This window comes from Symphalangus syndactylus, chromosome 12, assembly GCF_028878055.3.
Source record: "Symphalangus syndactylus isolate Jambi chromosome 12, NHGRI_mSymSyn1-v2.1_pri, whole genome shotgun sequence".
NCBI classification, from domain to species: Eukaryota; Metazoa; Chordata; class Mammalia; order Primates; family Hylobatidae; genus Symphalangus; species Symphalangus syndactylus.
The window spans coordinates 81,915,001-81,937,393 of NC_072441.2; the positions used below are offsets into that span (position 1 = coordinate 81,915,001).

General features: G+C 54.4%; 4 protein-coding genes and 1 long non-coding RNA gene across 9 annotated transcripts; 1 reads left to right on the top strand and 4 right to left on the bottom strand.

Annotated features, from left to right (window-relative positions):
* Positions 1–1,424: 1,424 nt before the first annotated feature.
* S100A6 (S100 calcium binding protein A6) lies at positions 1,425–3,056 on the bottom strand. Its single transcript, XM_063624767.1, has 3 exons — positions 2,787–3,056; positions 2,040–2,198; positions 1,425–1,656 (listed from the first exon to the last, which is right to left on the bottom strand). Exons 2-3 carry the CDS (start codon positions 2,175–2,177, stop codon positions 1,522–1,524), a joined length of 273 nt encoding a protein of 90 aa, XP_063480837.1. The 5' UTR covers positions 2,178–2,198; positions 2,787–3,056; the 3' UTR covers positions 1,425–1,521.
* Positions 3,057–3,987: 931 nt separating this feature from the next.
* S100A5 (S100 calcium binding protein A5) lies at positions 3,988–8,245 on the bottom strand. 4 transcript variants are annotated; one of them, XM_063624769.1, is made up of 3 exons: positions 7,439–7,750; positions 6,864–7,015; positions 3,988–4,277 (listed from the first exon to the last, which is right to left on the bottom strand). In XM_063624769.1, the coding sequence occupies exons 1-3, from the start codon at positions 7,662–7,664 to the stop codon at positions 4,137–4,139; spliced, it is 519 nt and encodes a 172-aa protein (XP_063480839.1). In that variant the 5' UTR covers positions 7,665–7,750; the 3' UTR covers positions 3,988–4,136. The 4 variants fall into 4 exon arrangements, with proteins under 4 accessions (XP_063480839.1, XP_063480841.1, XP_063480840.1 ...); XM_063624771.1 differs by lacking the exon at positions 7,439–7,750 and adding an exon at positions 8,202–8,245 and having other exon boundaries at positions 4,008–4,277; XM_063624770.1 differs by lacking the exon at positions 7,439–7,750 and adding an exon at positions 8,202–8,245 and having other exon boundaries at positions 4,008–4,280.
* A 2,194-nt stretch (positions 8,246–10,439) lies between these two features.
* On the bottom strand, positions 10,440–12,643 carry S100A4 (S100 calcium binding protein A4). Of its 2 annotated transcripts, none has more exons than XM_063624772.1 (3): positions 12,580–12,643; positions 11,472–11,627; positions 10,440–10,741 (listed from the first exon to the last, which is right to left on the bottom strand). In XM_063624772.1, exons 2-3 carry the CDS (start codon positions 11,610–11,612, stop codon positions 10,577–10,579), a joined length of 306 nt encoding a protein of 101 aa, XP_063480842.1. In that variant the 5' UTR covers positions 11,613–11,627; positions 12,580–12,643; the 3' UTR covers positions 10,440–10,576. The 2 variants fall into 2 exon arrangements, with proteins under 2 accessions (XP_063480842.1, XP_063480843.1); XM_063624773.1 differs by lacking the exon at positions 12,580–12,643 and adding an exon at positions 12,125–12,223.
* Positions 12,569–18,595, top strand: LOC134733902 (uncharacterized). The gene is made up of 3 exons (XR_010117412.1): positions 12,569–12,736; positions 15,247–15,955; positions 18,072–18,595. It is a non-coding gene; the product is annotated as an uncharacterized lncRNA (long non-coding RNA).
* Positions 14,161–15,916, bottom strand: S100A3 (S100 calcium binding protein A3). Its single transcript, XM_063624774.1, has 3 exons — positions 15,868–15,916; positions 15,171–15,316; positions 14,161–14,674 (listed from the first exon to the last, which is right to left on the bottom strand). The coding sequence occupies exons 2-3, from the start codon at positions 15,309–15,311 to the stop codon at positions 14,510–14,512; spliced, it is 306 nt and encodes a 101-aa protein (XP_063480844.1). The 5' UTR covers positions 15,312–15,316; positions 15,868–15,916; the 3' UTR covers positions 14,161–14,509.
* Positions 18,596–22,393: the final 3,798 nt, after the last annotated feature.

Below are 22,393 nucleotides of genomic sequence, written 5' to 3' on the forward strand. Positions count from 1 at the left end.
ATTCCCGGGGCGCCCTATTCTGTCTTCCTCTTCTTAAGGACTCCCTGACTGCCAGGCCACAGCCCCACGGCGGGCCCCTGCCAGAGGCTCAAGAAAACCAACCCGACTGTCCCCGCAGCGCCCTGCTCTCTGCCCACAGGAGGGCGCTCGCTCCGAACCCCAAGTTGTCAGCCACTGGAAGGCGGGCGGCGAGGGACTGGAAGAAAGAGGGAGGAAAGGGGCGTAGGGCGGGAACCTAGAGGGGCGCGGGAGGGGTTGGGGAGTGCGTACATTTCCAGAGGGAGCTGAATAGAGCCAAGGCTTGGGCACGGCTGTGCAGAGAGGGAATTCGGCCCCCGGTCTCTTGCAACCAACAGCGCGACTTCTCCCTGCAGGGCAGGGGAGGCAATAGATAAGGAGGGGCTCCAAGAAGGTGCGGCTCCCAGCTGTTTACCAATCCCCACCCAGTGGAGACAGAAGACAACTTAATTCCACAAAGTTGGACCCCCAAGGGAAGTGGTGAGGTGAGAGGGAAAGAAGGATGTGGTCTCCATCTAAAGTCAAGATCTCTTCCCCAGAAGCTAGAGGTGAACTTGCCCAGCTCGGACTAGGCCTAGAGAGGCTGAATGATGTGGCATCACCTGGAAATAGCCTTATCCTCTTCCCTCCTGCCTGAAAACACTAATCCGGATGATGGACAATAATTCAATTAGTCATCTTCTCTGATGGGGGCTGAGATCCAGGCTGGGATCTCATGGAAGTGCCGGGTGAGTCATTATGCTGAGGCTGCAGGGACACCCCGCCCCATTACTGAGCACCCTGTGGTTCACGTGTTGATGCAGCTGCCAGCTCCTCAGACCACCGTTCCAACAAAAAGCCCTCATCCCTGAATGCAGGGACACACTCCTAGAGTGTGCCTCCCCCACTCCACCTGGGACCTGGGCAGCCGCAGTAGACTCAGTCACACAGCATCCTCACTGATCTGGGAAACTCCCTGAGCCAAGCCTCAGGCATCTCAGATGTGCCCTATCTGCCCCCTGCGCTGTGGTGAGAAAGGGGACTTGCCCCACCCCAGGGCCCCTCTTGCCACACCCAGAGCAAAACACATCTGGGAGCCTCTGGGACTATCTCTGCCCCACTTCCAGGCCCCCAAACCCCATCACATCCTGGCCCAGGGACCATTTCCATCTCCAAGCTCATTCCAGGACTCTCTCTACTGGAAACCACTTGAGCCTTTTCTTAGGATGGTGTTGCCAAGAGGGGCATCTCTCCTCATTCACATGAAGGCACCTTATGTGCTAGAGGCAGCCTCATCAGAGTGGGTCCTCTGGCCTGGTGAGTCAATGAGTCATTTTCAGAGGTTGACCGTGAGCAAATCTTCCAATGGCTGGTGCCCCACTAAGCTAAGGAGGAACAGAAATCATTCGGAAGCCAGGACGCAAGGGTAAATTTGACCAAAAAAAATTTATTGTACAATTACCCACCACTGGATTTGACTCAGAGAGGACCCCCAGAGGGTGTCTCCATTTTCCCTATTTATTTTCAGCCCTTGAGGGCTTCATTGTAGATCAAAGCCAAGGCCCCCAGGAAGGTGACATACTCCTGGAAGTTCACCTCCTGGTCCTTGTTCCGGTCCAAGTCTTCCATCAGCCTTGCAATTTCAGCATCCTGCAGCTTCTAATGTGTTAGAATGCGAAATCCAGACTCAGTGGTGATGGCAACCCTGGATTCTTCCCCTTCCCCCTCCCAGGCAACCCTCTCTGCAAGTGGCTCTGTGCTCCCTCATCACCAAGGACCCATGTCCACCTTGGGTTTCACTTTGGCATTACTTCTCCTCAGCTACTCCTCCGTTACTGGTCCTCATTTGGAGAGATGGATATCAGGCTGGGAGCATCCCCTACCCGCTGGGAGAGTGGGTCTACAGCTTAGTAAGACATGTGGACCAGGGCCTCAGAATGTGAGTAAATGTGAGTCAGATGCACCTGGCACCTCTCTCTCCCCTAATCCTGCTTCCAAAGGACAAGGGTAGGAAAAGGGGTCCTGGGGAGGAGGCCACTCACCGAGCCAATGGTGAGCTCCTTCTGGATCAGCTCCTTCAGCTCCTTCTTGCTCAGGGTGTGCTTGTCACCCTCCCTGCCGGAGTACTTGTGGAAGATGGCCACAAGGAGGCCAATGGCCTGATCCAGGGGGCATGCCATGGCTGAGGGCTGGGCTTGGAGCTGGCAGCAGAGGGCCTGGTCAGTGCCATGGGCGCAAGGACTTCTCACCCACACACCCCAATAATGCTGCCTGCACTAGCCCCGACTCCTCTGGAACCACCCAGTCTCAGGCCACACACAATGGCATCAGGAGACAGCCCAGGGCTTGAAGGGGAAGGAGAGAGCAGACTAGGGCCAAGGCAAGGGAGGTGGCTTAAGGATTCTAAGAAGCATATAGGAACAGTAGCTTTGGGCGCAGCTGAGAACTGTCCTTCAGGGGATCCAGAAGTTGGGGAGTATGGCTGGGCAGGGGAGGGGAATGGAGGCTGCAAAAGCAGCTTAAGCACAGCCTCACAAGGCCACACATGGTGGCAATGACACACCCAGGGCACTCCCTTCCGCACCCCAAAAGAGCACACCCCATTGGGATCCCTTAGCCCAAGGCCTGCCTGGCACAGCACTGCTGCTCCTGACTATCCCTCTAGCGGGGGAGCGCCACAGACGGCCCCAGTCTGGATCCAGCGGCCAGACTGGGCAGGGGATGGCTGGACCCCCAGCGTGAGGGCGGCTAGCTCTGGAAAGTACCCAGGGCTCCTGGAGAGAACTCACCGGTAGGGAGGCGGCCAAGTGCGACGCGAGCGGTCGAGGGGATGGGCTGTGTCGCAGTCCGGCTGGCCTTATAGCGGTCGGTGCCCGGGAGGCCGGCTCGGCCAAGCCCACCCCACCCGCCCAAGTCCCGCCCGCGCCCCACCCTGCGCCATGGCTTACACAACGCACATTCGCGGTTTACCCCCTCGACTTTCCACGCCTCCTGCCCGGGGCTGTTCCGGGTTAGGACGGGATGGGGGAGCCCGGCAGAGCCCACTGCACGCCTGATGACAACGAGCCTCCCCTCATCTGCGCAGCTGAGTTTGCTCAGTTTGCTCTTCGTGACTCGTAACTCGGCAAGGGGAGCAGGAGGAGGACGGCGGCGATCACCCCTGTTTCCTCTGCCAGACCGTGAATGTGACCCTGGAGCCAGCGCAGCGTCAATGTGGGCAAGGAGGGCACCTCACAGGATGCCGGTGTCCCACAGAGGATACTCAGGGTCACCCCAGAGGAGATACGGGGCGTAGCCAGTGGTCTAAACGATATCTACGGCACCCATCCCCCACCAGCAACAAGTTCCTACCAACACCTCCACGCCTTCCCTTCACTGCCCCAAATTCCATTCACTACAGCACCTTTCGTGTTAATGTGCATGCACGTGGGAGTCCAGCCCTGTAAGCACCCTTCGTTATTTACGGGGGAGTGAAGGCCTTTTCAGACCCTACCCTGAGAAAAGATTTTGAGGGAGGAGGCAGGGAGAGAAGAAAGCATTGTCCCCCATAGATGATGAGAGAGGTGCTATTGAAGGGGAAATGGAGAAGAGGGAGGGGGCTGGTGTGGAGGCCAGACATGCCCTTCCTACAGGTGCTGCCAAGGTGGCCTCCAGTGACCTATGGACAAGTCAGGCCTGCCTGCCTATCACTGCCCTCAGGAGCCACTCCCAACCCCTCCCAGTGTCCTCCTCTCAAAGCAACTTTCCCTCTTAGCTTCCTCTGCATCCTTGCAGAGTTCCCGCCTGGCCTGACTTCCCCATTTTCCAGGCAGGCAAAACTAAGCCATGACAAAACCAATGACGTCCACACCAAAGAAGGAGAGGAATGCAGTGGGAGCCCAGGACCCTCACTCCCAGAGGCAGAGGCTGTCTCAACCCACTCAAGGAGAGACCCCTCCTGTGCTCCCCTCTCCCCAGGCCAAGGTGGACAAGACAGCTTCAAAACCAGACTCCCAGCACCTGCGATGGAAACTTTATTTCCTCCCATGGAAGGGTCCATCTGGGAGGGAGAGGAGGGCAGGGGGCCAAAGAGGGTCTGTGAGAGGAGCAGCTGAGGTCAGCAGCAAGGGCTGGAGGGTGAGGGTGGAGGGCAGCCCCGGTCACTTGTTGTGCTCTAGAAAGAAGTTGTTGTAGGCCATGCACAGCGTGGTCAGGAACACCGAGTACTCCTTGAAGTCGATCTCTTGGTCGCTGTTCCTGTCCAGGCTCTTCATCAAGTCATCGATGCTGCTCTCCTTCATCTTCTTTGCAGACCCAGGTGGAGGGACAGCTCAGACCCCGCTCCCAGCCCTGCCCTCGCACCACTGCATGGTGTCATCCCCACCCCGAAACTTCAGGATGAGCCCCAGCAGAGTCAGCGACACTGTTGGCATCTCGACCCCCAGAGTCTGCCCACTGCCCACACCTAGGGAAGGGCCTGGCACGAGGTAGGGGGTCAGGGACCTGACTCCAGAATGGAAATAAATGATAGCAGGAATGCTAGCCTAGCCTGCCTTCCCTGCAATACGGTCCCCCAGCCAAAGAAAAAATCATCTAGGTTTTATACCAACACCTGATAAAAACAGCTTGCTGGGTCAGGCATGGTGGCTCACACCTGTAATCCTAGCACTTTGGGAGGCCGAGGTGGGTGGATCACCTGACATCAGGAGTTCGAGACCAGCCTGACCAACATGGTAAAACCCTGTCTCTACTGAAAATATGAAATTAGCCAGGCATGGTGGTGCATCCCTGTAATCCCAGCTATTTGGAAGGCTGAGGCAGGAAACTCGCTTGAACTTGAGAGGCAGAGGTTGCAGTGAGCAAGATCATGCCATTGCACTCCAGCCTGGGCAACAAGAATGAAACTCCTTCTCAAAAAAAGAAAAAAGAAAAAAAAAAGGAAAAACACCTTGCTGATTATGTGGCATTGAGCGTTATCCAAAGTCTCTGAGTGACTCTCTCCCCATTCTAAGGACTACGTAAGAATGAGCCCGGACAAAATGTCTCTCAATGAGAGCAGTGCACTGGGGCTGTGAAGCCACTGCATCCCTCCCCTGCTAGGAGAGCTGTGCAAGAGGCCTGCCTGGAGCCCGGTTGTGCACTCTTGTTTGGTCCCCTGATGTCTCAGCCTGGCTCCACTAGGACGATGGAGTCAGGGTCCTTTGGGTGGAACAGGAAGAAAATATAGACAAGCAGATCCTGATGTCACCTCATCATTGCCGTCAGCTACAGGTTTTCACAGGAGACACTGGGACTTGCAAAGGCGGAAACTGTCTGTGACGTGATCCTAGTCCCCAGCCTGGGCTCCTGTTATTGCCAGGCCCTCCCCTGGGCGTCTCTCCCTCTGTAATTAACCCCTGCTGGACCTGTGGCCCTTCCCTCTGCCCTCATTAACTCCAGGATGCAGGCAGCCTGGGGACGCCCATACCTGCTTCAGTCCCCTGCCCATGTGGCACACTGTGGACCTTCTTTCTGGGAGGGCCTACCAGGGCTCAAGGTGTGATAGATGGAGAGGCATCCAGGATAAATTTTAAAGGAAACAGGGAGGATGACTCACAGGCCTGGCCCAGAACTCCAGCTCAGCCTCCCACTAGCGGGATGTCCTTAGGCAAGTTATTTGATGTATTTGAGCATTGATTTTTTTTAACTGTAAAAATAATAAGACTAGGCACAGTGGCTCATGCCTATAATTTCAGCACTTTGGGAGGCCGAGGCGATAGAATCATTTGAGGCCAGGAGTTCAAGAACAGCCTGGGTAAAATAGTGAGATCCCATTGCTACAAAAAATCTTAAAAACTGTCTAAGCGTAGTGGCACTCACTTGTAGTCCTAGCTTCTCAGGAGGCTGAGGTAAGAGGATCGCTTGAGCCTGAAAGTTCAAGGCTACAGTGAGCCGTGATCGCACCACTGCACTCTAACCTGAGTGACAGAGTGAGACTCTGTCTCAAAAATATTTATCCTTGGCCAGGCACAGTGGCTCATGCCTGTAATCCCAACACTTTGGGAGTCCGAGGCAGATGGATCACGAGGTCAGGTGTTCAAGACCAGCCTGACCAACATGGTGAAACCCCATCTCTACTAAAAATACAAAAATTAGCTGGGGGTGATGGTGCGTGCCTGTAATCTCAGCCACTCAAGAGGCTGAGGCAGGAGAATCGCTTGAACCTGAGAGGTGGAGGTTGCAGTGAGCCAAGATCATGCCACTGCACTGCAGCCTGGGTGACAGAGCGAACTTCTCTCAAAAAAAAAAAAAAAAAAAATATATATATATATATATATATATTTATCCTCAGGGATATTGTATTATAATAACCTCATGGGCCTTCCCCTCTGTCAGTCACCTCCCTACCACCACCTCCATCTGGTTTACAAGTTAACCTTTGTTACAAGTTACCCTATGTTTACAAGTTAACCTTTCAGTTTGAGTGCCAGCACCATTGGAGAGCCCTGGCCATGCTGTGCACACAGAGAAGAATCAGGCAGAGTCTCTACCCTTGAGTTGCACACAGCTGGACCTGGACACCCTGCATCTCTTCACCACCCACGACCCCAGAACAGGTTCTGCCACTGCTGCAAGAGCCTGGCCCCACCATCGAAGGCTCCTCAATCTCCTTCTCTAAACCCTCCAGACTCAGTTCTTCCTCCTTCTCAGTGAGACCCTGACCCATCCTCCTTCACAGAGGGCTAGAGTTTTGCTGGCCCAAAATCCCCACCATCTTCCTTTGTCTCTGTCCGTAGCCCTTGGCCACCCTGCCCCTGGCTTAGGCTGGAGGATCCTGAGGGTAGGTATGTGTCCCCCAGAGGGAGTACTCAGACTTTGAGGTGGAGGATGAGGGAACAATCACCTACCTCCCCAAGACACAGCTCTTTCTTGATCAGCTCCTTGAGTTCCTTCCTACTCAGGGTCAGTTTGCTACCCTCTCTCCCAGAATATTTATGGAACGTGGTCACCATAGTGGTCAGGGCCTTCTCCAGAGGGGTCTCCATCATAGTGTGCAGCTCTGTAGAGGGAGAGGGGAAGATCCCATTCCTCAGGAAGTCACCAGCAGCAGCACTAGCCTACCTCTGAGGCCCCTCTCTCAAAGAACAAGAGACTGGAACCCAGGATGAGACTGAAATCCACTAACAAGAGCACCCATCTATATCAATACAGGTTACAATGAGACCCACAGTAAACTCTGGAGCAGCTGGTACAAGGAGAACAGCAAGCCCCCAAAGGAGACCAGAGACTCTCCTGCTTGGGAGTTGTTGAAAAGGAGGCCTGAGGCAGAAAGGTGACAAGATGACCTCCTCAAAAGGCCTGGTGGCAGATGGTGGAGCAGATCAAGGGTCACGATTTTCTCTCTGCCACTTCCAGCTTAGGAACTGGTTTTCCAGGCAGTTCCCACCTTAGTCACCAGCCTTTCCCCCAGTGCCTGAATCACCTGCTATCGAGGAGTGCCCCATTATTAAAGTGGGGGACAGGGCAAAGAGAGAGTCCGGGCTGAGAGGGGGCTGGGCTGGAACTGGGCGATGAGGTCTCAAAAAGGAGCAGCAGGGAGGTGGCTGAGCTGGCCCAGCTGGTCTCCAGACTCTGGCCCAGAGCAGTGCATACACAGATGGGCCAGTGGGCAGGGAGGGCAGGGGGCCTGTTGAAATCTCCAGGATCATTCCAAAACCTGGATCCGGAGGCTACGCTTGAATAAGGGCCTGGATTCCAATAGCACAGCCACCCCCAGCCAAGGGAAGAGACAGATGGAGCTCAAGTGACTCAGACTCAAAAACCACTTCCCCCTCAGGGAGGAAGGAGGCAACACCCACAGAACTTGAGGGCTGCAGGTTAAATCTGTGGAGAGTCCTCACCTCCAGCCCAAAGCCCTCCCTGCCATTCTTGAACCAGACCCATCATTCCTCTCCCACCACCCAAAACCTCAGCCTCTCCCACCTCAAGGAGAATCAGCTGGGACCACAGTTGAAGGCATGGGCCTCTGTGCACCTGCAGGAGCATCCTGGCTAGTCCGGACCCCCACCTCCACCCCAGAGCCATTCCTCAAGAAATTCCAAAGGCTCTGCCCTCTCCTCCCTGAGCTCATGCCCGCTTGTGGGTCCAGGCCTCCTTGGGGGAGGTCACCACCACTTGTCACTCTCACCGTCCAGCGTGACCCACCAGATATCAGATGAACAGAGACATAGGAAGGAAGGAGTTACCACCGTGGGAGTGAGCCCAGAGAATCCAAGCAGCAGACACAGCCTCCCTGTCACTGCCTTCTGCCTTTATTTCCCTGCTTTCTGTCCCTAGGAAACCAGGGGAGAGAAAGGGCCCATGGGAAGTGGTTGGGGACTTGAGGATGCCCACGTCAGAGCCTCCCGGGATGGAGCTGGGGAGAAACCCCTTCTGCCAATCTCACCTTCCTTGTTTACAAACAAGGGCTGGGGACACACTGAGTTCCCACAGCACACACATCCCCAATCCCAGAAACTTTATTCTTCTGACCAAAAATCAGAACTCAAAATCTGAAATCTGATGGAACAATAAGCCGAAGAAGGGAAACCAGGCTGTCCTGGAAAGAAAACCTCGGAAGTGTGGGCCAAACACAGGGCACCATCTCCCAGTGTCCTAGGAAGCTCTCCACATCGGGACCCTCCCACCCATCCTGCCACCCACTCCAGGAGCAGAGAAGACAGCCCTTGAGATGGGGATCAGTGGAGGCAGATATTTTCTGCGAAGGGTATGGTCAAGGCCATGAGCTAATATGGACCCAGAGGTTTTTAAAGGGCTTTTAAATGAACGATTTCTACTAGGCCTCACTGCTCTTCACGGGAAAGGCTCGTCGGAGACTCTTGGCATGGAGGACTGAGAATCAGGAATAGGAAAGGTGCCCAGCGAAGGGCTAAGGCCCAGCACTGGGGTAGAGGTTGTGGATTGGGGAGGGGGGTTCAGGCTCAGGCTGCAGTCAAGGAGGGAGTAGGGGCCAGGGAGAGTTGCCTGTATCCCGGGAGACACTCAGACATTGTTCTACCGCAGTAGAACAACATAATTCTACCACCAGTCCAAGAACAGACCTGGGCCCAGGGTGTAGTACCTGTCACTGCTGCAGTCCCACCCTAGCCTGGGGGTCCTCCCCACTGCTCCCCACTCCACCCCACCCCCGGCTGGCAAGGTTGGAGAGGCAGCAGGGGTTGGTTGCTATGCAGCAGGCACCTCTGAAGGAGAGCATGACGTAGGTGGAGGCCCCAGAGAGGGCGCTCCCAGGGAGGGTGGATGGAGAGGGCAGCAGAAGGCAGCAGACTTTCTCCTGAACTGAAGTTCCTCCCAAGTCTCTGTAGTCAAACCCTGTGGGAACATCCGAGTCACCTGCCCCACTCCTCTGAAACCTGAGAGAAAAGCCCCAGGAAAGAGAAAAGAGAGGAAAGAGAAACCTCAAGAGGAGGTCAGTGGGACAAAGCCCTCCAGCCTCTGCACCTGACCTCCACGCACCTCTTCCTTAAAGATCCCTGTGTCACCCAGACATGGCCTTGAAGTCTAACCTCAGCCCACCACTGCACCCTGGAGCCACTGGCCTTGAACCTACCTAAGGGGAAGCAATATCATGCCTCACATTTTCTGGGGGGCGATATAATCTCAATTTCATTTGTCAGATCATATATGTGGAATTTTGTCTCCAAAACTATGGTCACCTTCCCACCATTTGCCTCACTCCCACCCCAGCCACTGACCCCCACTCATCTCTTCTGAGGTCCCCTGTCCTTCTCTGAAGGAGCTTGATTCCTGACTGATAACAGATCTCATCCAGGGACTTTTGTGGCAGAGACGGTGGATTCGAGAATGCCTATATTCTCATGCTGCTGCAAACAGCCAGGTCTCCCTCCACATTGCCCTCCCTGATCCTACCATGGACAGGAAAGGATTAATCCATCCCTGCAGTTTGAAGCCAATGATCTGGAAGGGGGTGGCAGGACAGCTGGACTGTCAACATCAGCACTAAGTGCCAGCCCTCCTCCCCACCCCACTCTCACCTAAATACTTCCTCCCTGCAACTCAGCCTTATTCTTTTCCCTCCGACTTACTCCCAGGACACCCAAACTCCATTCCAGACCCCAACCAGGAACAGATGTGACCTTCAATTCCAGTCTCGGTTCAAGATCCTGCCAGAGGCAAGGTTGGAGAGAGGTGGGAGGGGTAAGTGGGCTGGCTGAGATCCCACAGCTGGGACCTTCCAAACCTTGGCAGGGGGGTGGTGAGGGGTCCCCTTCTGGGCTTTGACCACGCCAAGTGAACTCTATTGCCTGTGCACACACACTCTTAGTCACCCCGCATCCCTCCCCTGACTTCACTGCTCTGCTGTCCATAAAACTTTAGCTCAAATCCCAGCTCTCCCCACCACCACCCCACAACATATCCCTCAGTCCCCAACCCACGCCCCCAGAGTCTCTCAAACCATCAGCCTCAAAACTTCCAAGAATCTTTATTGAACTTGCTCAGCATCAAGCACGTGTCTGAAGGAGCCAGGGTGGGGCACTGTGCCCACTGGCGACAGGGAAGGCCCCAGCTTGCAGACCCCCCAACCACATCAGAGGAGCTTTCATTTCTTCCTGGGCTGCTTATCTGGGAAGCCTTCAAAGAATTCGTTACACATCATGGCGATGCAGGACAGGAAGACACAGTACTCTTGGAAGTCCACCTCGTTGTCCCTGTTGCTGTCCAAGTTGCTCATCAGCTTCTGGAAAGCAGCTTCATCTGTCCTTTTCTGGAGGGAGAAGAGGCTACAGATAGAAAACAGAAGCCCAGTGGGTGAAGCCAGGACCAGACCCAGTTTCTACTCCCAGACCAGAGTTCAGGGAGGCTCCTTTGGGAGGTCCAGTTTGGAACTCGAACCCGCAAGCCTAAGCTAGGGTGGAGAAGGTGCTCCTTGGATAAGGAAGTCTGAGTACCTGGTGCAATGGAAAAATGACGGGACCACTACATTTTCACCCAAGGTTGTCCTAATAATACCATGAGGCAGTAATAGTCCTGAAAGCAATATATAAACTGTGTTATGTTTGATACAAATATACATTGTTATTGTTTGAGGAGAACGTCTGCAGGCCTGTGATCATCTCCACATCTGTGTCTTCACATCTACAAGCCAAATAGAAAGTCAAACAGTGTCCACTGTTGGAGTGATGGCAAGAGTCAGACAGTCCCAGTCTGGATGGCAGTTGTGTACACTGACCACCTTGGGAAGTTACTTAGCACTCTGAGTTTAGTCTTCCCTTCAGTTAAGTTGTGCAAAGCACCTGGCAGTGTCTGACCCATTCATTCTCAGCCCTCTTTCAGCATGGGGCCAGGCAGTGGGTGGTGGTGTTCAATGTGTTTCCACCCCAGGCAGCCACCCCACTGATAGATACCCTCTGTAGCTAATGCTCTAGAGCAAGACTGCTGCCCTCCTCTGTGGGAAATGCCCCACGTGGGAACACACTCAGGCACTACCCACTCACCCCCAAGAAGCTGGGCAGCTCCCGGGTCAGCAGCTCCTTTAGCTCTGACTTGTTGAGCTTGAACTTGTCACCCTCTTTGCCCGAGTACTTGTGGAAGGTGGACACCATCACATCCAGGGCCTTCTCCAGAGGGCACGCCATGACAGCAGTCAGGATCTGGGAGCAGGAGGCACAGAGACCCTCTTATTTATCCCACCCCTCAGAGATGTGTTCAGAATGCCAGGCTCCACTCCCATCCCTCCAGGAGCACTTGGCGAGACTTTGTTCCCTCCCTGGGGGATCCCAGAGCAGTGGGCCCCCGCACCTGGCGGGGAGGGTGTGCACAGTGGGGAACACATGCTCTGGGCAGCGAACATTTGCAGGACCCACTGCGCAGGCTCTGGAGATTCAGGCAGCAAGCTCCCAGGGCCTCCCAGGCCTCGCCTCAACAACAGCATTTTTTCCACCCCTCACTCAGTCTATCCACTCCCACAGCTCAGCCACAAAGGCCCCGCCCTGACCATTCTTCTCCCTCCCAGAGCTGGGTGCGGCTGCTGGAGGCCTGCCCAGAGGCCTGCAGCGGAAAAAACCAGCCGCTTAGCACTCAGCATAGGGAGGGGCAAAGTGAAGTGGCAGAGGCAAGGGTTGGAGGAGAAGGTGCAGAGGCCACGCACCTTCTCGAGCTGGGCTGCTGCATGCAGGGCAGAGGCTCACGGGGCACACCACCAGACGAAGGCCCACAGTTGCCTTCTGCCTTTCCTTTGCTTCCTGCTCCCGAGTGCACAACCCAGCAAACATGAGCCAGTGCAGATACCCACGGGCACATACACACCAACACATACTATAGCAACAGCACGTGCAAGCCCACATCTCAGAAGCACCTGGAGAGCTCAAATCCAGCCACTTGCTCACTTTTCTGTTTGTTTTTTCCTCCTTCTTACATTCACGTGTGTGTGCCATGCACACCCACGCACATGCACACCCACACACACACTCTACCCAGAGTTCCACATCAGAATCTCACATCTGGATCTCTTTAGCATATCTGGCCCCCACAAGCCTCCCCTTCTCCTGCCCCAGCCCTGGCCTCTGACACCCCTTGCATGCCAGTCAGGCCAACACAACTCACCAAACCAAGAAAGAAGAAGCACTGAGGAGAGAGGGTTGTAGAGAGGGGAAGAATGGGGACGGCCCAGCGGTCTGACCTATTTATACCCCAGCCAGGCCCTGCCCATAGCAGGGGACAGGGGAGAGCAGATACTGCCTTCCTGCTGTGGGCTGATGTGGTAAGTGCCACAGCACCCTCCACCAGCCCAGCCTTGGAACCAAGCCTCCTGTTCCCAGGTGGGCACCCGTGGGTAATGGGTAAGCCCTAACGGTTACCAGCAGGGGACTGGGTGAGATGGGCACCACCCAGTGTACATAGCTCAGCCTGAGTTTTAGAGAGGTGGAGGAAGGGGCAGCCTTTGCCTGGAGCATGGAGGACAGGGAGGGAGTAGTCCCATGGGGAGCTAGGAAAGGAGATGCAGGGGGTGATGGGTGACAGGTGGGAGGTTGCCCTGGAAATGTGATGACACAAAAGCTAGGGGGGAGATGGGAGGACCGCCTGAGGCCAGGAGTTCAAGACCAGCCTAGGCAACATAGAGAGACCTCTGTCTTTATAAAAAGGAAAAACAAAATTATTTTTAATTAGCTGGACAGCGTGGCTATAGCCTGTAGTCCCAGCTAGTCAGGAAGCTGAAACAGGAGGATCATTTGAGTTCAGGAGTTCGAGACTGCAGTTGGCTATGCTCAAGCCACTGCTCTCCAGCCTGGGCAACACAGAGGACCTTGTCTCTTAAAAAAATAAAGATTCGAAAACAAAAACATGGGGCGAGGATCCCCATGCCCAGTACTGTCTGCCATGCCAAGTAAGGCTCAGGGTTGGGGCTGGGGGATCTGGAGGGGAACAGGCTCACACCGAAAGGAGGCTCTGGGACCACCTCAGGAACATCAGTGGGAAAGGTCCTGGGCGAGGTAGTGATGGAGTGGAGTGGCAGTGAGGCGTGGGGGCTCACGGATAGATCTCAGGTTCAGATTGGGTATCAGGAGGGGCCATTTAAAGTTGGGATGAGTGTCAGGAATGAAGAATTCAGGTTGCGGTGGAGAGTTAGAGGTGAAATGGCAGGAAATAGGGGAGTTATAATTTGGGTCAACCTCTCAGGGTGGGCTACAAACTCAGTGAGGGTTAGAAGTAAGGGGTTAAGGCCCTCAGGGGGCTGCAGCTTCAGGGATAGGGGCTACCTCAAGTTATTCCCTTCCCCCTCCACACAGGGCACCCCTTCCTGGCTAGGAGTAAACACCTCAGACACCCTAATCCCATTAGTGCTGCTCTCTGGGCGCCCACAGCCTGGGGCAGGGAACAAACACCCCCACTGCACCCACAGCCCCACCCTCCTCCAACCATGAGCACTGAGTCCCAGGGGAAACTTAGGCAGTCCTCTCTCAAAGATCCCAAAGAAAGAGAGAGAGGAAGGGAGGACAGGGGTCCCTGTGTTGTCCCCACGCCCTCCTGCTGGACCCTGGAGGCCACTGCATTTCTGCAGGGTCTGCAACTTCCCTCGGGGAGCACCCTGCCCCTGCCCTCAGCTGCCTTCCCGCAGTGGAAAAGGCCAGAGAGGAGCAAAGAGCTCAGGAGACGCATCCTCAGAAAAGAACCAAACAAAACCAAGCTGACGCCAGTTTTTTATTATGAGTTAAATAGGCCCTTTCCCATCGTGGTCTCATTGGTGCACACTCTGCTGAGCCTCGAGGCCCTCAGAGCAGATCCCGCCTCCTCCCATCCACAAGGGAGGCCGCAGAGGTGCAGCAGGCAGGCTGGGGCCCAGAGTGGCTCTACCCCTCGTTCACTGGGCATCCTGAGGAAGGAGCCCTCACATCTCTGGGCTTCCTAGGTAAAATGGGTTAACTGATCACAAAAGACCTGGGCAAGTCCAGATTGAAAGGGGTACAGGAGGATAGGAGGGGGTGTGGGAGACATGCCCAGCCCCCGACAGCCAGCGCACCCCCTGGAGCAGAGGCTACTGGGAGCAGGGGGGCTCTGAGGGGCAGTCCTTGAAGTACTCGTGGCAGTAGAGACAGAGGCAGGCAAGTGAGCGCACATACTCCACAAAGTCCACCTCGCAGTCCTTGTTGGTGTCCAGAACACTCATGAATTTGTTGTAGTCACACTCCCGAAACTCAGTCTGTGCAAGGGAAGGGTGGGGAGAGGTGGGGGAGTAGGATGAGGAGGGCAGAACAGCCTCACATGCCACCTCCCTCCCTTCTCTCCCAAGTGGACCCACCCCACCCCAAACTACACCCTTCTGAGGGCCGACTTCAACCTCCGTGCTCTGATAATGCACCCGTTGCAATCCCCTCCCAAATCTGCCCTCTCAGATTATTAATCAAGCACCCACTATTTGCTACTGAGTTCCTACCAAGTGTTAGGCATTCTTCATGGTGCTCTCGCTCAGTCCTCTCAACAGCTCTGCAAGGCAGCAGGGATGATTGTCATCCCATTTTACAGATGAGGAAGCTGAGGTTTCTGCTGTGTCGGTTCTCCCCCTCCCACTCCCTCCTCACAATCCAGCCCCCTCCCCTTGCTGTCCTGTGCTCCTGCTTGTCCCCAGGTCTCTCTTTGCAGAGTGTAGGCAGTGCCTCCCTCTGGGCAAGGAGGGGACGGACACTCCGACTGCTCACCGGGGTCCAGGTGGCCAGCTCCTTCTGCAGCAGCTCCTTGAGCTCCACCTGGCAGAGCTTATATTTGTCCCCGCAGCGCCCTGCATATTCCTGGAAGGTGCACACGATGGCAGCTACTGCCTGCTCCAGAGGACTGGCCATCCTCACTGTCGCAGAACAAGGGTGTGACTCACAGCAGAGTTCCAGGCCAGCCCCCCCTGCTCACCTCTGCCCTCTGTGTTTCTCAGAGACTGTTCCCAGACCCATCTTAACCTCCACAGGCTTCAGGCCCCACGGTCTCCCGCTTCTCTGAGCAGCCCTCCCAGACCACACCAGCCCCTCCTAATTTATCCCCCTGCTGTCCTCTTGTTATTTCCCTGTGTAGAGGTCTTATTGCCCCAACATCACTGTAAACTCCTCAGAGAGACAGCATCCCACCCCACCATCCACACACCCCACTGTGGGGCTCCTTAAGCACTCTCAGATTCTCTACCACCTCTTCTTATCCCCAACACCCAGGGGTGGCTCGGTCCCAGTCTGCCCCAGCCCATGAGATGCCCTAGAAGCCTCCTTCCCTGCAGGAACTTGCACAAGGAGAGCCTGGCCCTGTGCTTCTCTGCCCTCAGCCCTTGGAGAAGCTAGGCCTTAGCAGGGAGGAGCACGTCTGAAGGTGCCCCCACCACCTCACTACCACTCGCCTCACCACCACTTCCCTCACCCTGCCTCCTGCCCTGAACTCAAGGAAGCTGCATCCAGAAGAAAAACTCGTGGGATCCTCTCTGCCTCTCGCCAGCTATGCAACCCTGGTGAGTCATTTGTCTCTCTGGGTCTCAGGGGCGGGGCCTGATCTGTAAGATGGGGTTCATCCCACCTCGCTGGCCTAGTCAGGAACCTGAATAGGATGGTCTCTTGAGAGTTGACCAGTTCGGTGTTTACCAGTCTGAGACTGGCCTCACCTGAGGTTACCCTCCTGACCCCTGGGGGTTTTGAGCACGAGGCTCTGTATAGGGATACCCTGTTCTATTGGAGGGGAAGCCCTTCCTGGAATTGCTCACCTCCCCCCACTTCCACTGTCTCCTTCCACCGCCCTTCTGGGATGATGCCTCCAGCCTGGGAAAACCCGAAGGCGGCCAGGAGGGCAAGAGTTTTTCCATGCTAGCCCAGTGACTCACTCCTGATTCTCCCATGGGACGAGAGTCCTACAGCACAGGGCGGCCAGGACCAAGACTCTCCCTGAAGATTTGCCCACTGCTGGGCACCCTGCTGGGAGCAAATGGCTGGCATGGTTGTGGCTGGCAGGAAAGTAGGGGAAAGGGAGCGGGGAGTGCCAAGCACTGCCAGGATTTAATTCATTGTAAACACCCCAGGATTAGAGCAAGGTGTCCAGGTTCCCAGGAGAGGAAAGGGCCATGATCCTCGGCAATGAGGAGACTCAGGTGAAGCAAGGAGGCAAGGAGCAGATGAGGGGCCTGACCAAGGGGAACACCAGAACCTTGAGCGCAGTGCTCCCACCCCAAGGCAGACCTTAGCTCTACACACCCCCCAGCTCAAACTTCCCCGACAGCCCCTCACTGTGCAAGGAAACCTCGGCGTCCACTATATCTGACTTCCCTCCCCCTGTCAGGCCCACCTGTGGTCATCTCTCTGCTTCCAATGCCAGACCCTGGGTCAGGAGTCAGGCTGGCTATTGGGGGTCCCCCAAACTGCCCTGACACTCAACCCAGGGCAGGACCCAACCAGCTGGCACTCACCACTGGTGCTGGTGTTTCAGCTGTAGGAGCTTAGAGACAGGGCATCATTATTTGTAGCCTCCCAAGAAAGGAAGGAAGCAATTATGGGAGACTCAAGTCGGTCAACACTGAGGATGCCCTCAGGGATCCCTCAGCAGCCCCATTACAGGCCCCACCTGCCCACCTATCCACACACACTTCAAAGACCAGTCTGGGCTCAGACACCACTCCCCTTTCATTCCCCGTCTGCCCTCCCCCAGAGTTGGGAACTGGCGACAGTCACCTGCCGAGTCCTTCCAGCTCAGTTGGAGGAGATAGGCTGGCTTATCCATCACATCACAGCCCCATCTCTTCACTCTGCAGAGGCCCCCAGAATACCAAGTGGGGACACACTTCTGCCTCACTCAGGTTGCACCCCTACAAATCTCTATTCCGGGGAGACCTTGGAGAGCACGTGGCTAAGCCTCCCCTTTACAGACAGAAGTCTGAACTTGCCTGACCAGATCCCAGCTTTTAGCTGTGAACTGCTTGCTTCCCGGGGGGAAATCATCGGGTGGGATGTCTTTGAGGCACAGGAAGGAGGTGTGTTCCTCCCAGGGGCACTTCCAACAGTCTAAGCTTGAGTTTTCTGGCCCTTCCACCCCAGGTGATGGGAATGAATTTGGGCTAGAGTCACATGAAGGCAGGCCCGTGGCTGGAGCTCCTTAAGGGCTGTTTTCCTTCTTCCCCTGCTCTGCTCAGCACCAAAACAACTTTCCTTGAAGTCTTGTGGGTGGTAGGATGGGATTTCCTCTGGCTTTTAGCTTGAGTGTGTAGCGGGGTCTCAGCATCATGGGAGGGTCACACATTTGTGTCCCCTCCTGGGGTAAGCGCTGGGCTTCCACTTCTGTCTTCCTCACTCCTCAAACCATCAAGATCAAAGCTCAGGTTCGGCTTGGCTTGGCCAATGACCTCAGGGCACCGGGGGCCCCAGTACAGATTCTGCTTTGACTTAGATTTTGACCTACTTATTTCTTACTGCCTTGTGGGCTCTTCAATGCTTTGAAAAGATTTAATTCTATGCAGCATTTTTTGTTGTTTTTAGCTGAAGTGGGCACAGAACACCATATTACCAGAAACAGACATCCTTTCATGTAACTTCTCTATTCTCTCCCTCACACCAGAGCCTGAGAAACTCCTCCCTGTTTTATAGGAAGAGAACCCAAAACCTAGAAGAGCGTGAGAGGGAAAATAGGAAGGAGATTGACTCCCAGGCCGGCAAAGAAGCCTTCCTGCCCATGCAGGCAGCCAGAGCGCCAGTGACACCTTTGACCTCGCCCTTGATCCCCAGCACCCAAGCCTTGCCTGTGCCATCCTCTCCTTGGAGACTCAGCCCTGTGGGGGAGGGGAGTGAGCAATACAGGAGGGAAGGAAAAGAGGAGCTGTGATTAGCCCTGTTTTATAATGGGCTATATAGCTCTGTTTTATATGAGCTTCATAATGGAAGTATGGGGAGCAGGGGGCAGAGAACAAGAGACAGTCACACAGCAGAAGTGGGGGCCAGAGTGCACCAGCAATTAATTCAGCTCTAGGTTGAGCTTAATTATTCCCACCTATGATATCCCAGCTCTGCCCCCAGCCACCTCCCTTAAGCAGCCTACCTCTGCTCTCGGGGCTTCATTTTACTCATCTGTCAGTGATGGAGGGTGATAATAGTAACTGCCTCATAGGTTTGTGTAGAGTTTAAATAAGCTAATACATATAAAGTTCATAGAATAGTGCCCAGCACATGGCAAGGGCTTGATAAATGTTAATCAAGAGATGGGTGAGGCCGGGTGCGGTGGCTCACACCTATAATACCAGCAATTTGGGAGGCCGAGGCGAGCAGATCACCTGAGGTCAGGAGTTTGAAACCAGCCTGGCCAACATGGTGAAACCCCGTCTCTACTAAAAATACAAAAATTAGCTGGGCATGTTGGCACACACTTGAAATCCCAGCTACTCAGGAGGCTGAGGCAGGAGAATTGCTTGAACTTGGGAGACAGAGGTTGCAGTGAACTGAGATTGTGCCACTGCACTCCAGCCTGGGCAACAGAGCAAGACACTGTCTCAAAAAAAAAAAAAAAAAGAGAGAGAGAGAGAGATGGGTAATTTACCCAGGGTCACGTAACTAGTGAGTGGCAGGCCTATCAGGCATTCATTTTTCGTATAAATATTTAGAGGCATTGGGGGTATAGCCATAAACAAAACAAAAGTCCCTGCTCCGTGGAGATGACAGTCTCTTGGAGAACACAGACAGTAACAAAATAGGTGCTTAATAGATTGCTGATATAAAAGCAGAGCTGGGAGAAAGAAGATGATGGTAGGGAGCGACGCACTTTATTAATATATGGGTGGTCAGGGAAGAGCCCAGCAGCCTGGTTCCTTGCCCTTGTCCTCATCCACCAGCCCCTGGCATTTCTCAGCTTGACAGACCTCTCTGGGATGCAGCACCTTGGTTTGTCCACTGGGAGAGAACTGGAGAGACTCAGACTGAGACTGCGGGGAGGGCGGGAGCTCATTCTGGGAGGTGAGTCCTGAGGGGTGGGGTGGGGGGACAGAGTGGTCAAGGTACAGGACTTTGGGGTTGGCGGACAGTTATGGAAAGAACCTCTAGGCTCTACCTTCCTCTTGCCACCTGCCCTTAAGCATGTTACATTCTTTACCTTGTTAGAGCCTTAATTTCCTTACCTCCAAAACGAGTTTGGAAGATTCCTACCCTAAGAATCCGACATGAAATCACTTTCTATCACTTGCTGTCACTGTGGACAATGTCAGGGCAGAGGCCTCTGAGTCCAATTCAACAAACATGCACTGAGTCACCTCAAGCGGGGCTGCAGGGAGGGCAGGAGGGGAGGGAGAGAACCAGCCTCTCCCCAACAGGTCACTTACTTGGTCCTGCCTCCTCCATGCAGGTGGAGGGGAGAGCTGTAACTTCCCTTCCCTTGCTTTCACAAACTCTTCTTGGGGTGATTGGACTCTCTGCTCTACTGGAAGTTCTTCCCCAGCATCTTCCCTGAATCTCCCTTTCTGCAGTGGTTCCGAATGCATCCCACATGAACCACCCCTCCAAGGCCTGGAGAGGGACCGTCCTCCTCCCACACCCCATCCAGTGTCCACACACTCAATTCCTCATGCTCGGGCTGAGCCCAGGACCCTTGCCGCTCACCTTCCAGAGCCCCCCCTGCTGCAGATGTGGAGCTGACCGCTGAGAAATGCACCATATTTGGAGGGCAAGGAGCTCTCTCCCCGTAGGGACAGCATGTGTGGGTGCATGAAGGGTGAGAGCCAAAACTATCTGATCTGGCAGGACTTATTACAGCACTGACTCTCTCTCCCCTGCACCCATTCTCCCTGGCTCTGTCTCCCCAATATCACCACTATCACCATATGCCCTTGGAAACTGCACTGCCTCCCTGAAGGTCAGTGTCTGGTTCTGAACCTCGGGGAAGAACAAGATAAATTGTCCTGAGCATCTGGATATTCTACATGTTTGTGCCAAAAGGGCCTGGGCCCCAGGGACAGGGTGAACCCACCCCAATCCCGTAGCCCCATGGGACCAATGAACCTTGTCAAAATGATTAGCTTCCTTTCTCATCATCTGAGCCAAATATAGGGAAGGTGTAGGAAGGCGTATTTGATGACTGGGACTGGTGTGGAGCCAGGAAGGCCTTTGCTACAGAATTGGGGACTGGGCCTGGGGAAATGGGAAGAGGATCTGAACTGAGATCAAAGAGGCCTGTGGACCTACTACTTAGACCTACTACTTCTTTTGACTGCCAAGTCAGTGACTGATTGTGACCAATTCATAGATGAGAGCAGTGAGTCAGTGGAGAGATCAAGTGACCTAAAGACAAGGGCATGGGGGCCCTATTTCAGCCAGTCCCTTGTCTCAGAGCCCAGCTTTGCCTTCATTCTCTCCTTTCTTGGAGGGTTAATAGGCTGCCAGGGATTAATGCAAAAAAGCAAACACCAAAGTGACAGTAGGGCAGGATGCAGGGTGAGGTATGTGTTCCTGAGGCTCTCCTCCGGCAGCAGTTCCAGGAGGAAGCGGGAGAGAACTGGCCCAACAAACTTTTGAACAGAGCTATTCCTAGACTCTCCTCCTCTGTGCCTCTGCACAGAGATTTGGGGAGAGGAAAGGGGATAAGGGAAGGTTGCCAGAACCATCTGGGAAAGTGGTGTTTGTTAGTTTGTCAAACGCCCAGAAGGAAAGGAAATCAGCCTCTTTCAAAACCTGCCCAGCTCCAAGGGCAGCCAGCTGAGGCTAGTCTCCACCAGCCAAAACAGCCCCAGAACCTGAGCCAAGAGAAGCCAGGAATTGTTGTGAGCCTAAGGCCCAAAAGAAACCAGAGGCTGCACTAATCCACCAGGAGCAAGTGGGCCTGCTTCCCCCAGTGACTCAGGATAGGGCCACTGAGAGTCTGGGTGCTGCTCACCCAGGTCCCTTTCACCTTACACAAAGCCCCAGGCTTTGGAGATGGCTGTGGGAAGGGGAGGAAGGCCCAGACTGCCACCCTGGTGTCCACAGGGATGAGGACCTTTCTTAAGACATGGGTCAAGTCCTGACGCTACTCCTTATTTAACCTCTCCCAGCCTCTGTTTCTGTCTATGACGTGCAGAAACTAATAGCATAGCTCTGCTCTCGCCCAGTTGCCCCAAGGATTAAATGAGATGACGCTTGAATAGGCCTAGCAGAGTGCCTAGCCGGAGGGCGTGCTCCACGAATGACAGATGCTGCTCCCTCTCAGTTTCCTCATCTGTAAAAACGGCCTAATGATAGCTCCTCTCGGGGTTACCATGAGGCTGAAATGACAGTGTGCATGAAAGGAACTCTGAGAACTGCTACAGAAATGTTAATTACCATCATCATGATTCCCTGACCTATAGTTACTGGCTCCCTTTCCTACAGGATATTAGGAAGGTGGGCTTCTCTCTTTTTATTGCTATGAAAAGAGACCATGTATCATTGAGGGCCTGCCCCGCCTTGCCTCGCCAGCCCCAGATGTGCAGTTAAGGCAGAATCATAAGTGAGAATAAGCAATTGTCCCAGCGCCTTCTCACTTGGCCTTTTCTGTCTCTGGGGACCCTATCTGAGCTACTCTGGAAGTGGTTCTCAAAGATAGGTTTCCCAAGTAAGTCAAAAAACAATTCAGGCCAGGTGCAGGGGCTCACACCTGTAATCCCAGCACTTTGGGAGGCCAAGACAGGCAGATCATGAGGTCAGGAGATCGAGACCATCCTGGCTAACACGGTGAAGCCCCATCTCTACTAAAAATACAAAAAATTAGCCAGGCGTGGTGGCGGGTGCCTGTAGTCCCAGCTACTCGGGAGGCTAAGGCAGGAGAATGGTGTGAACTCTGAAGGCAGAGCTTGCAGTGAGCTGAGATCACGCCACTGCACTCCAGCCTGGGCGACAGAATGAGACTCCATCTCAAAAAAAAAAAAATTTTCAGGAAAACACTGCGCATTACTCATCCATTATCCATCCCCTCT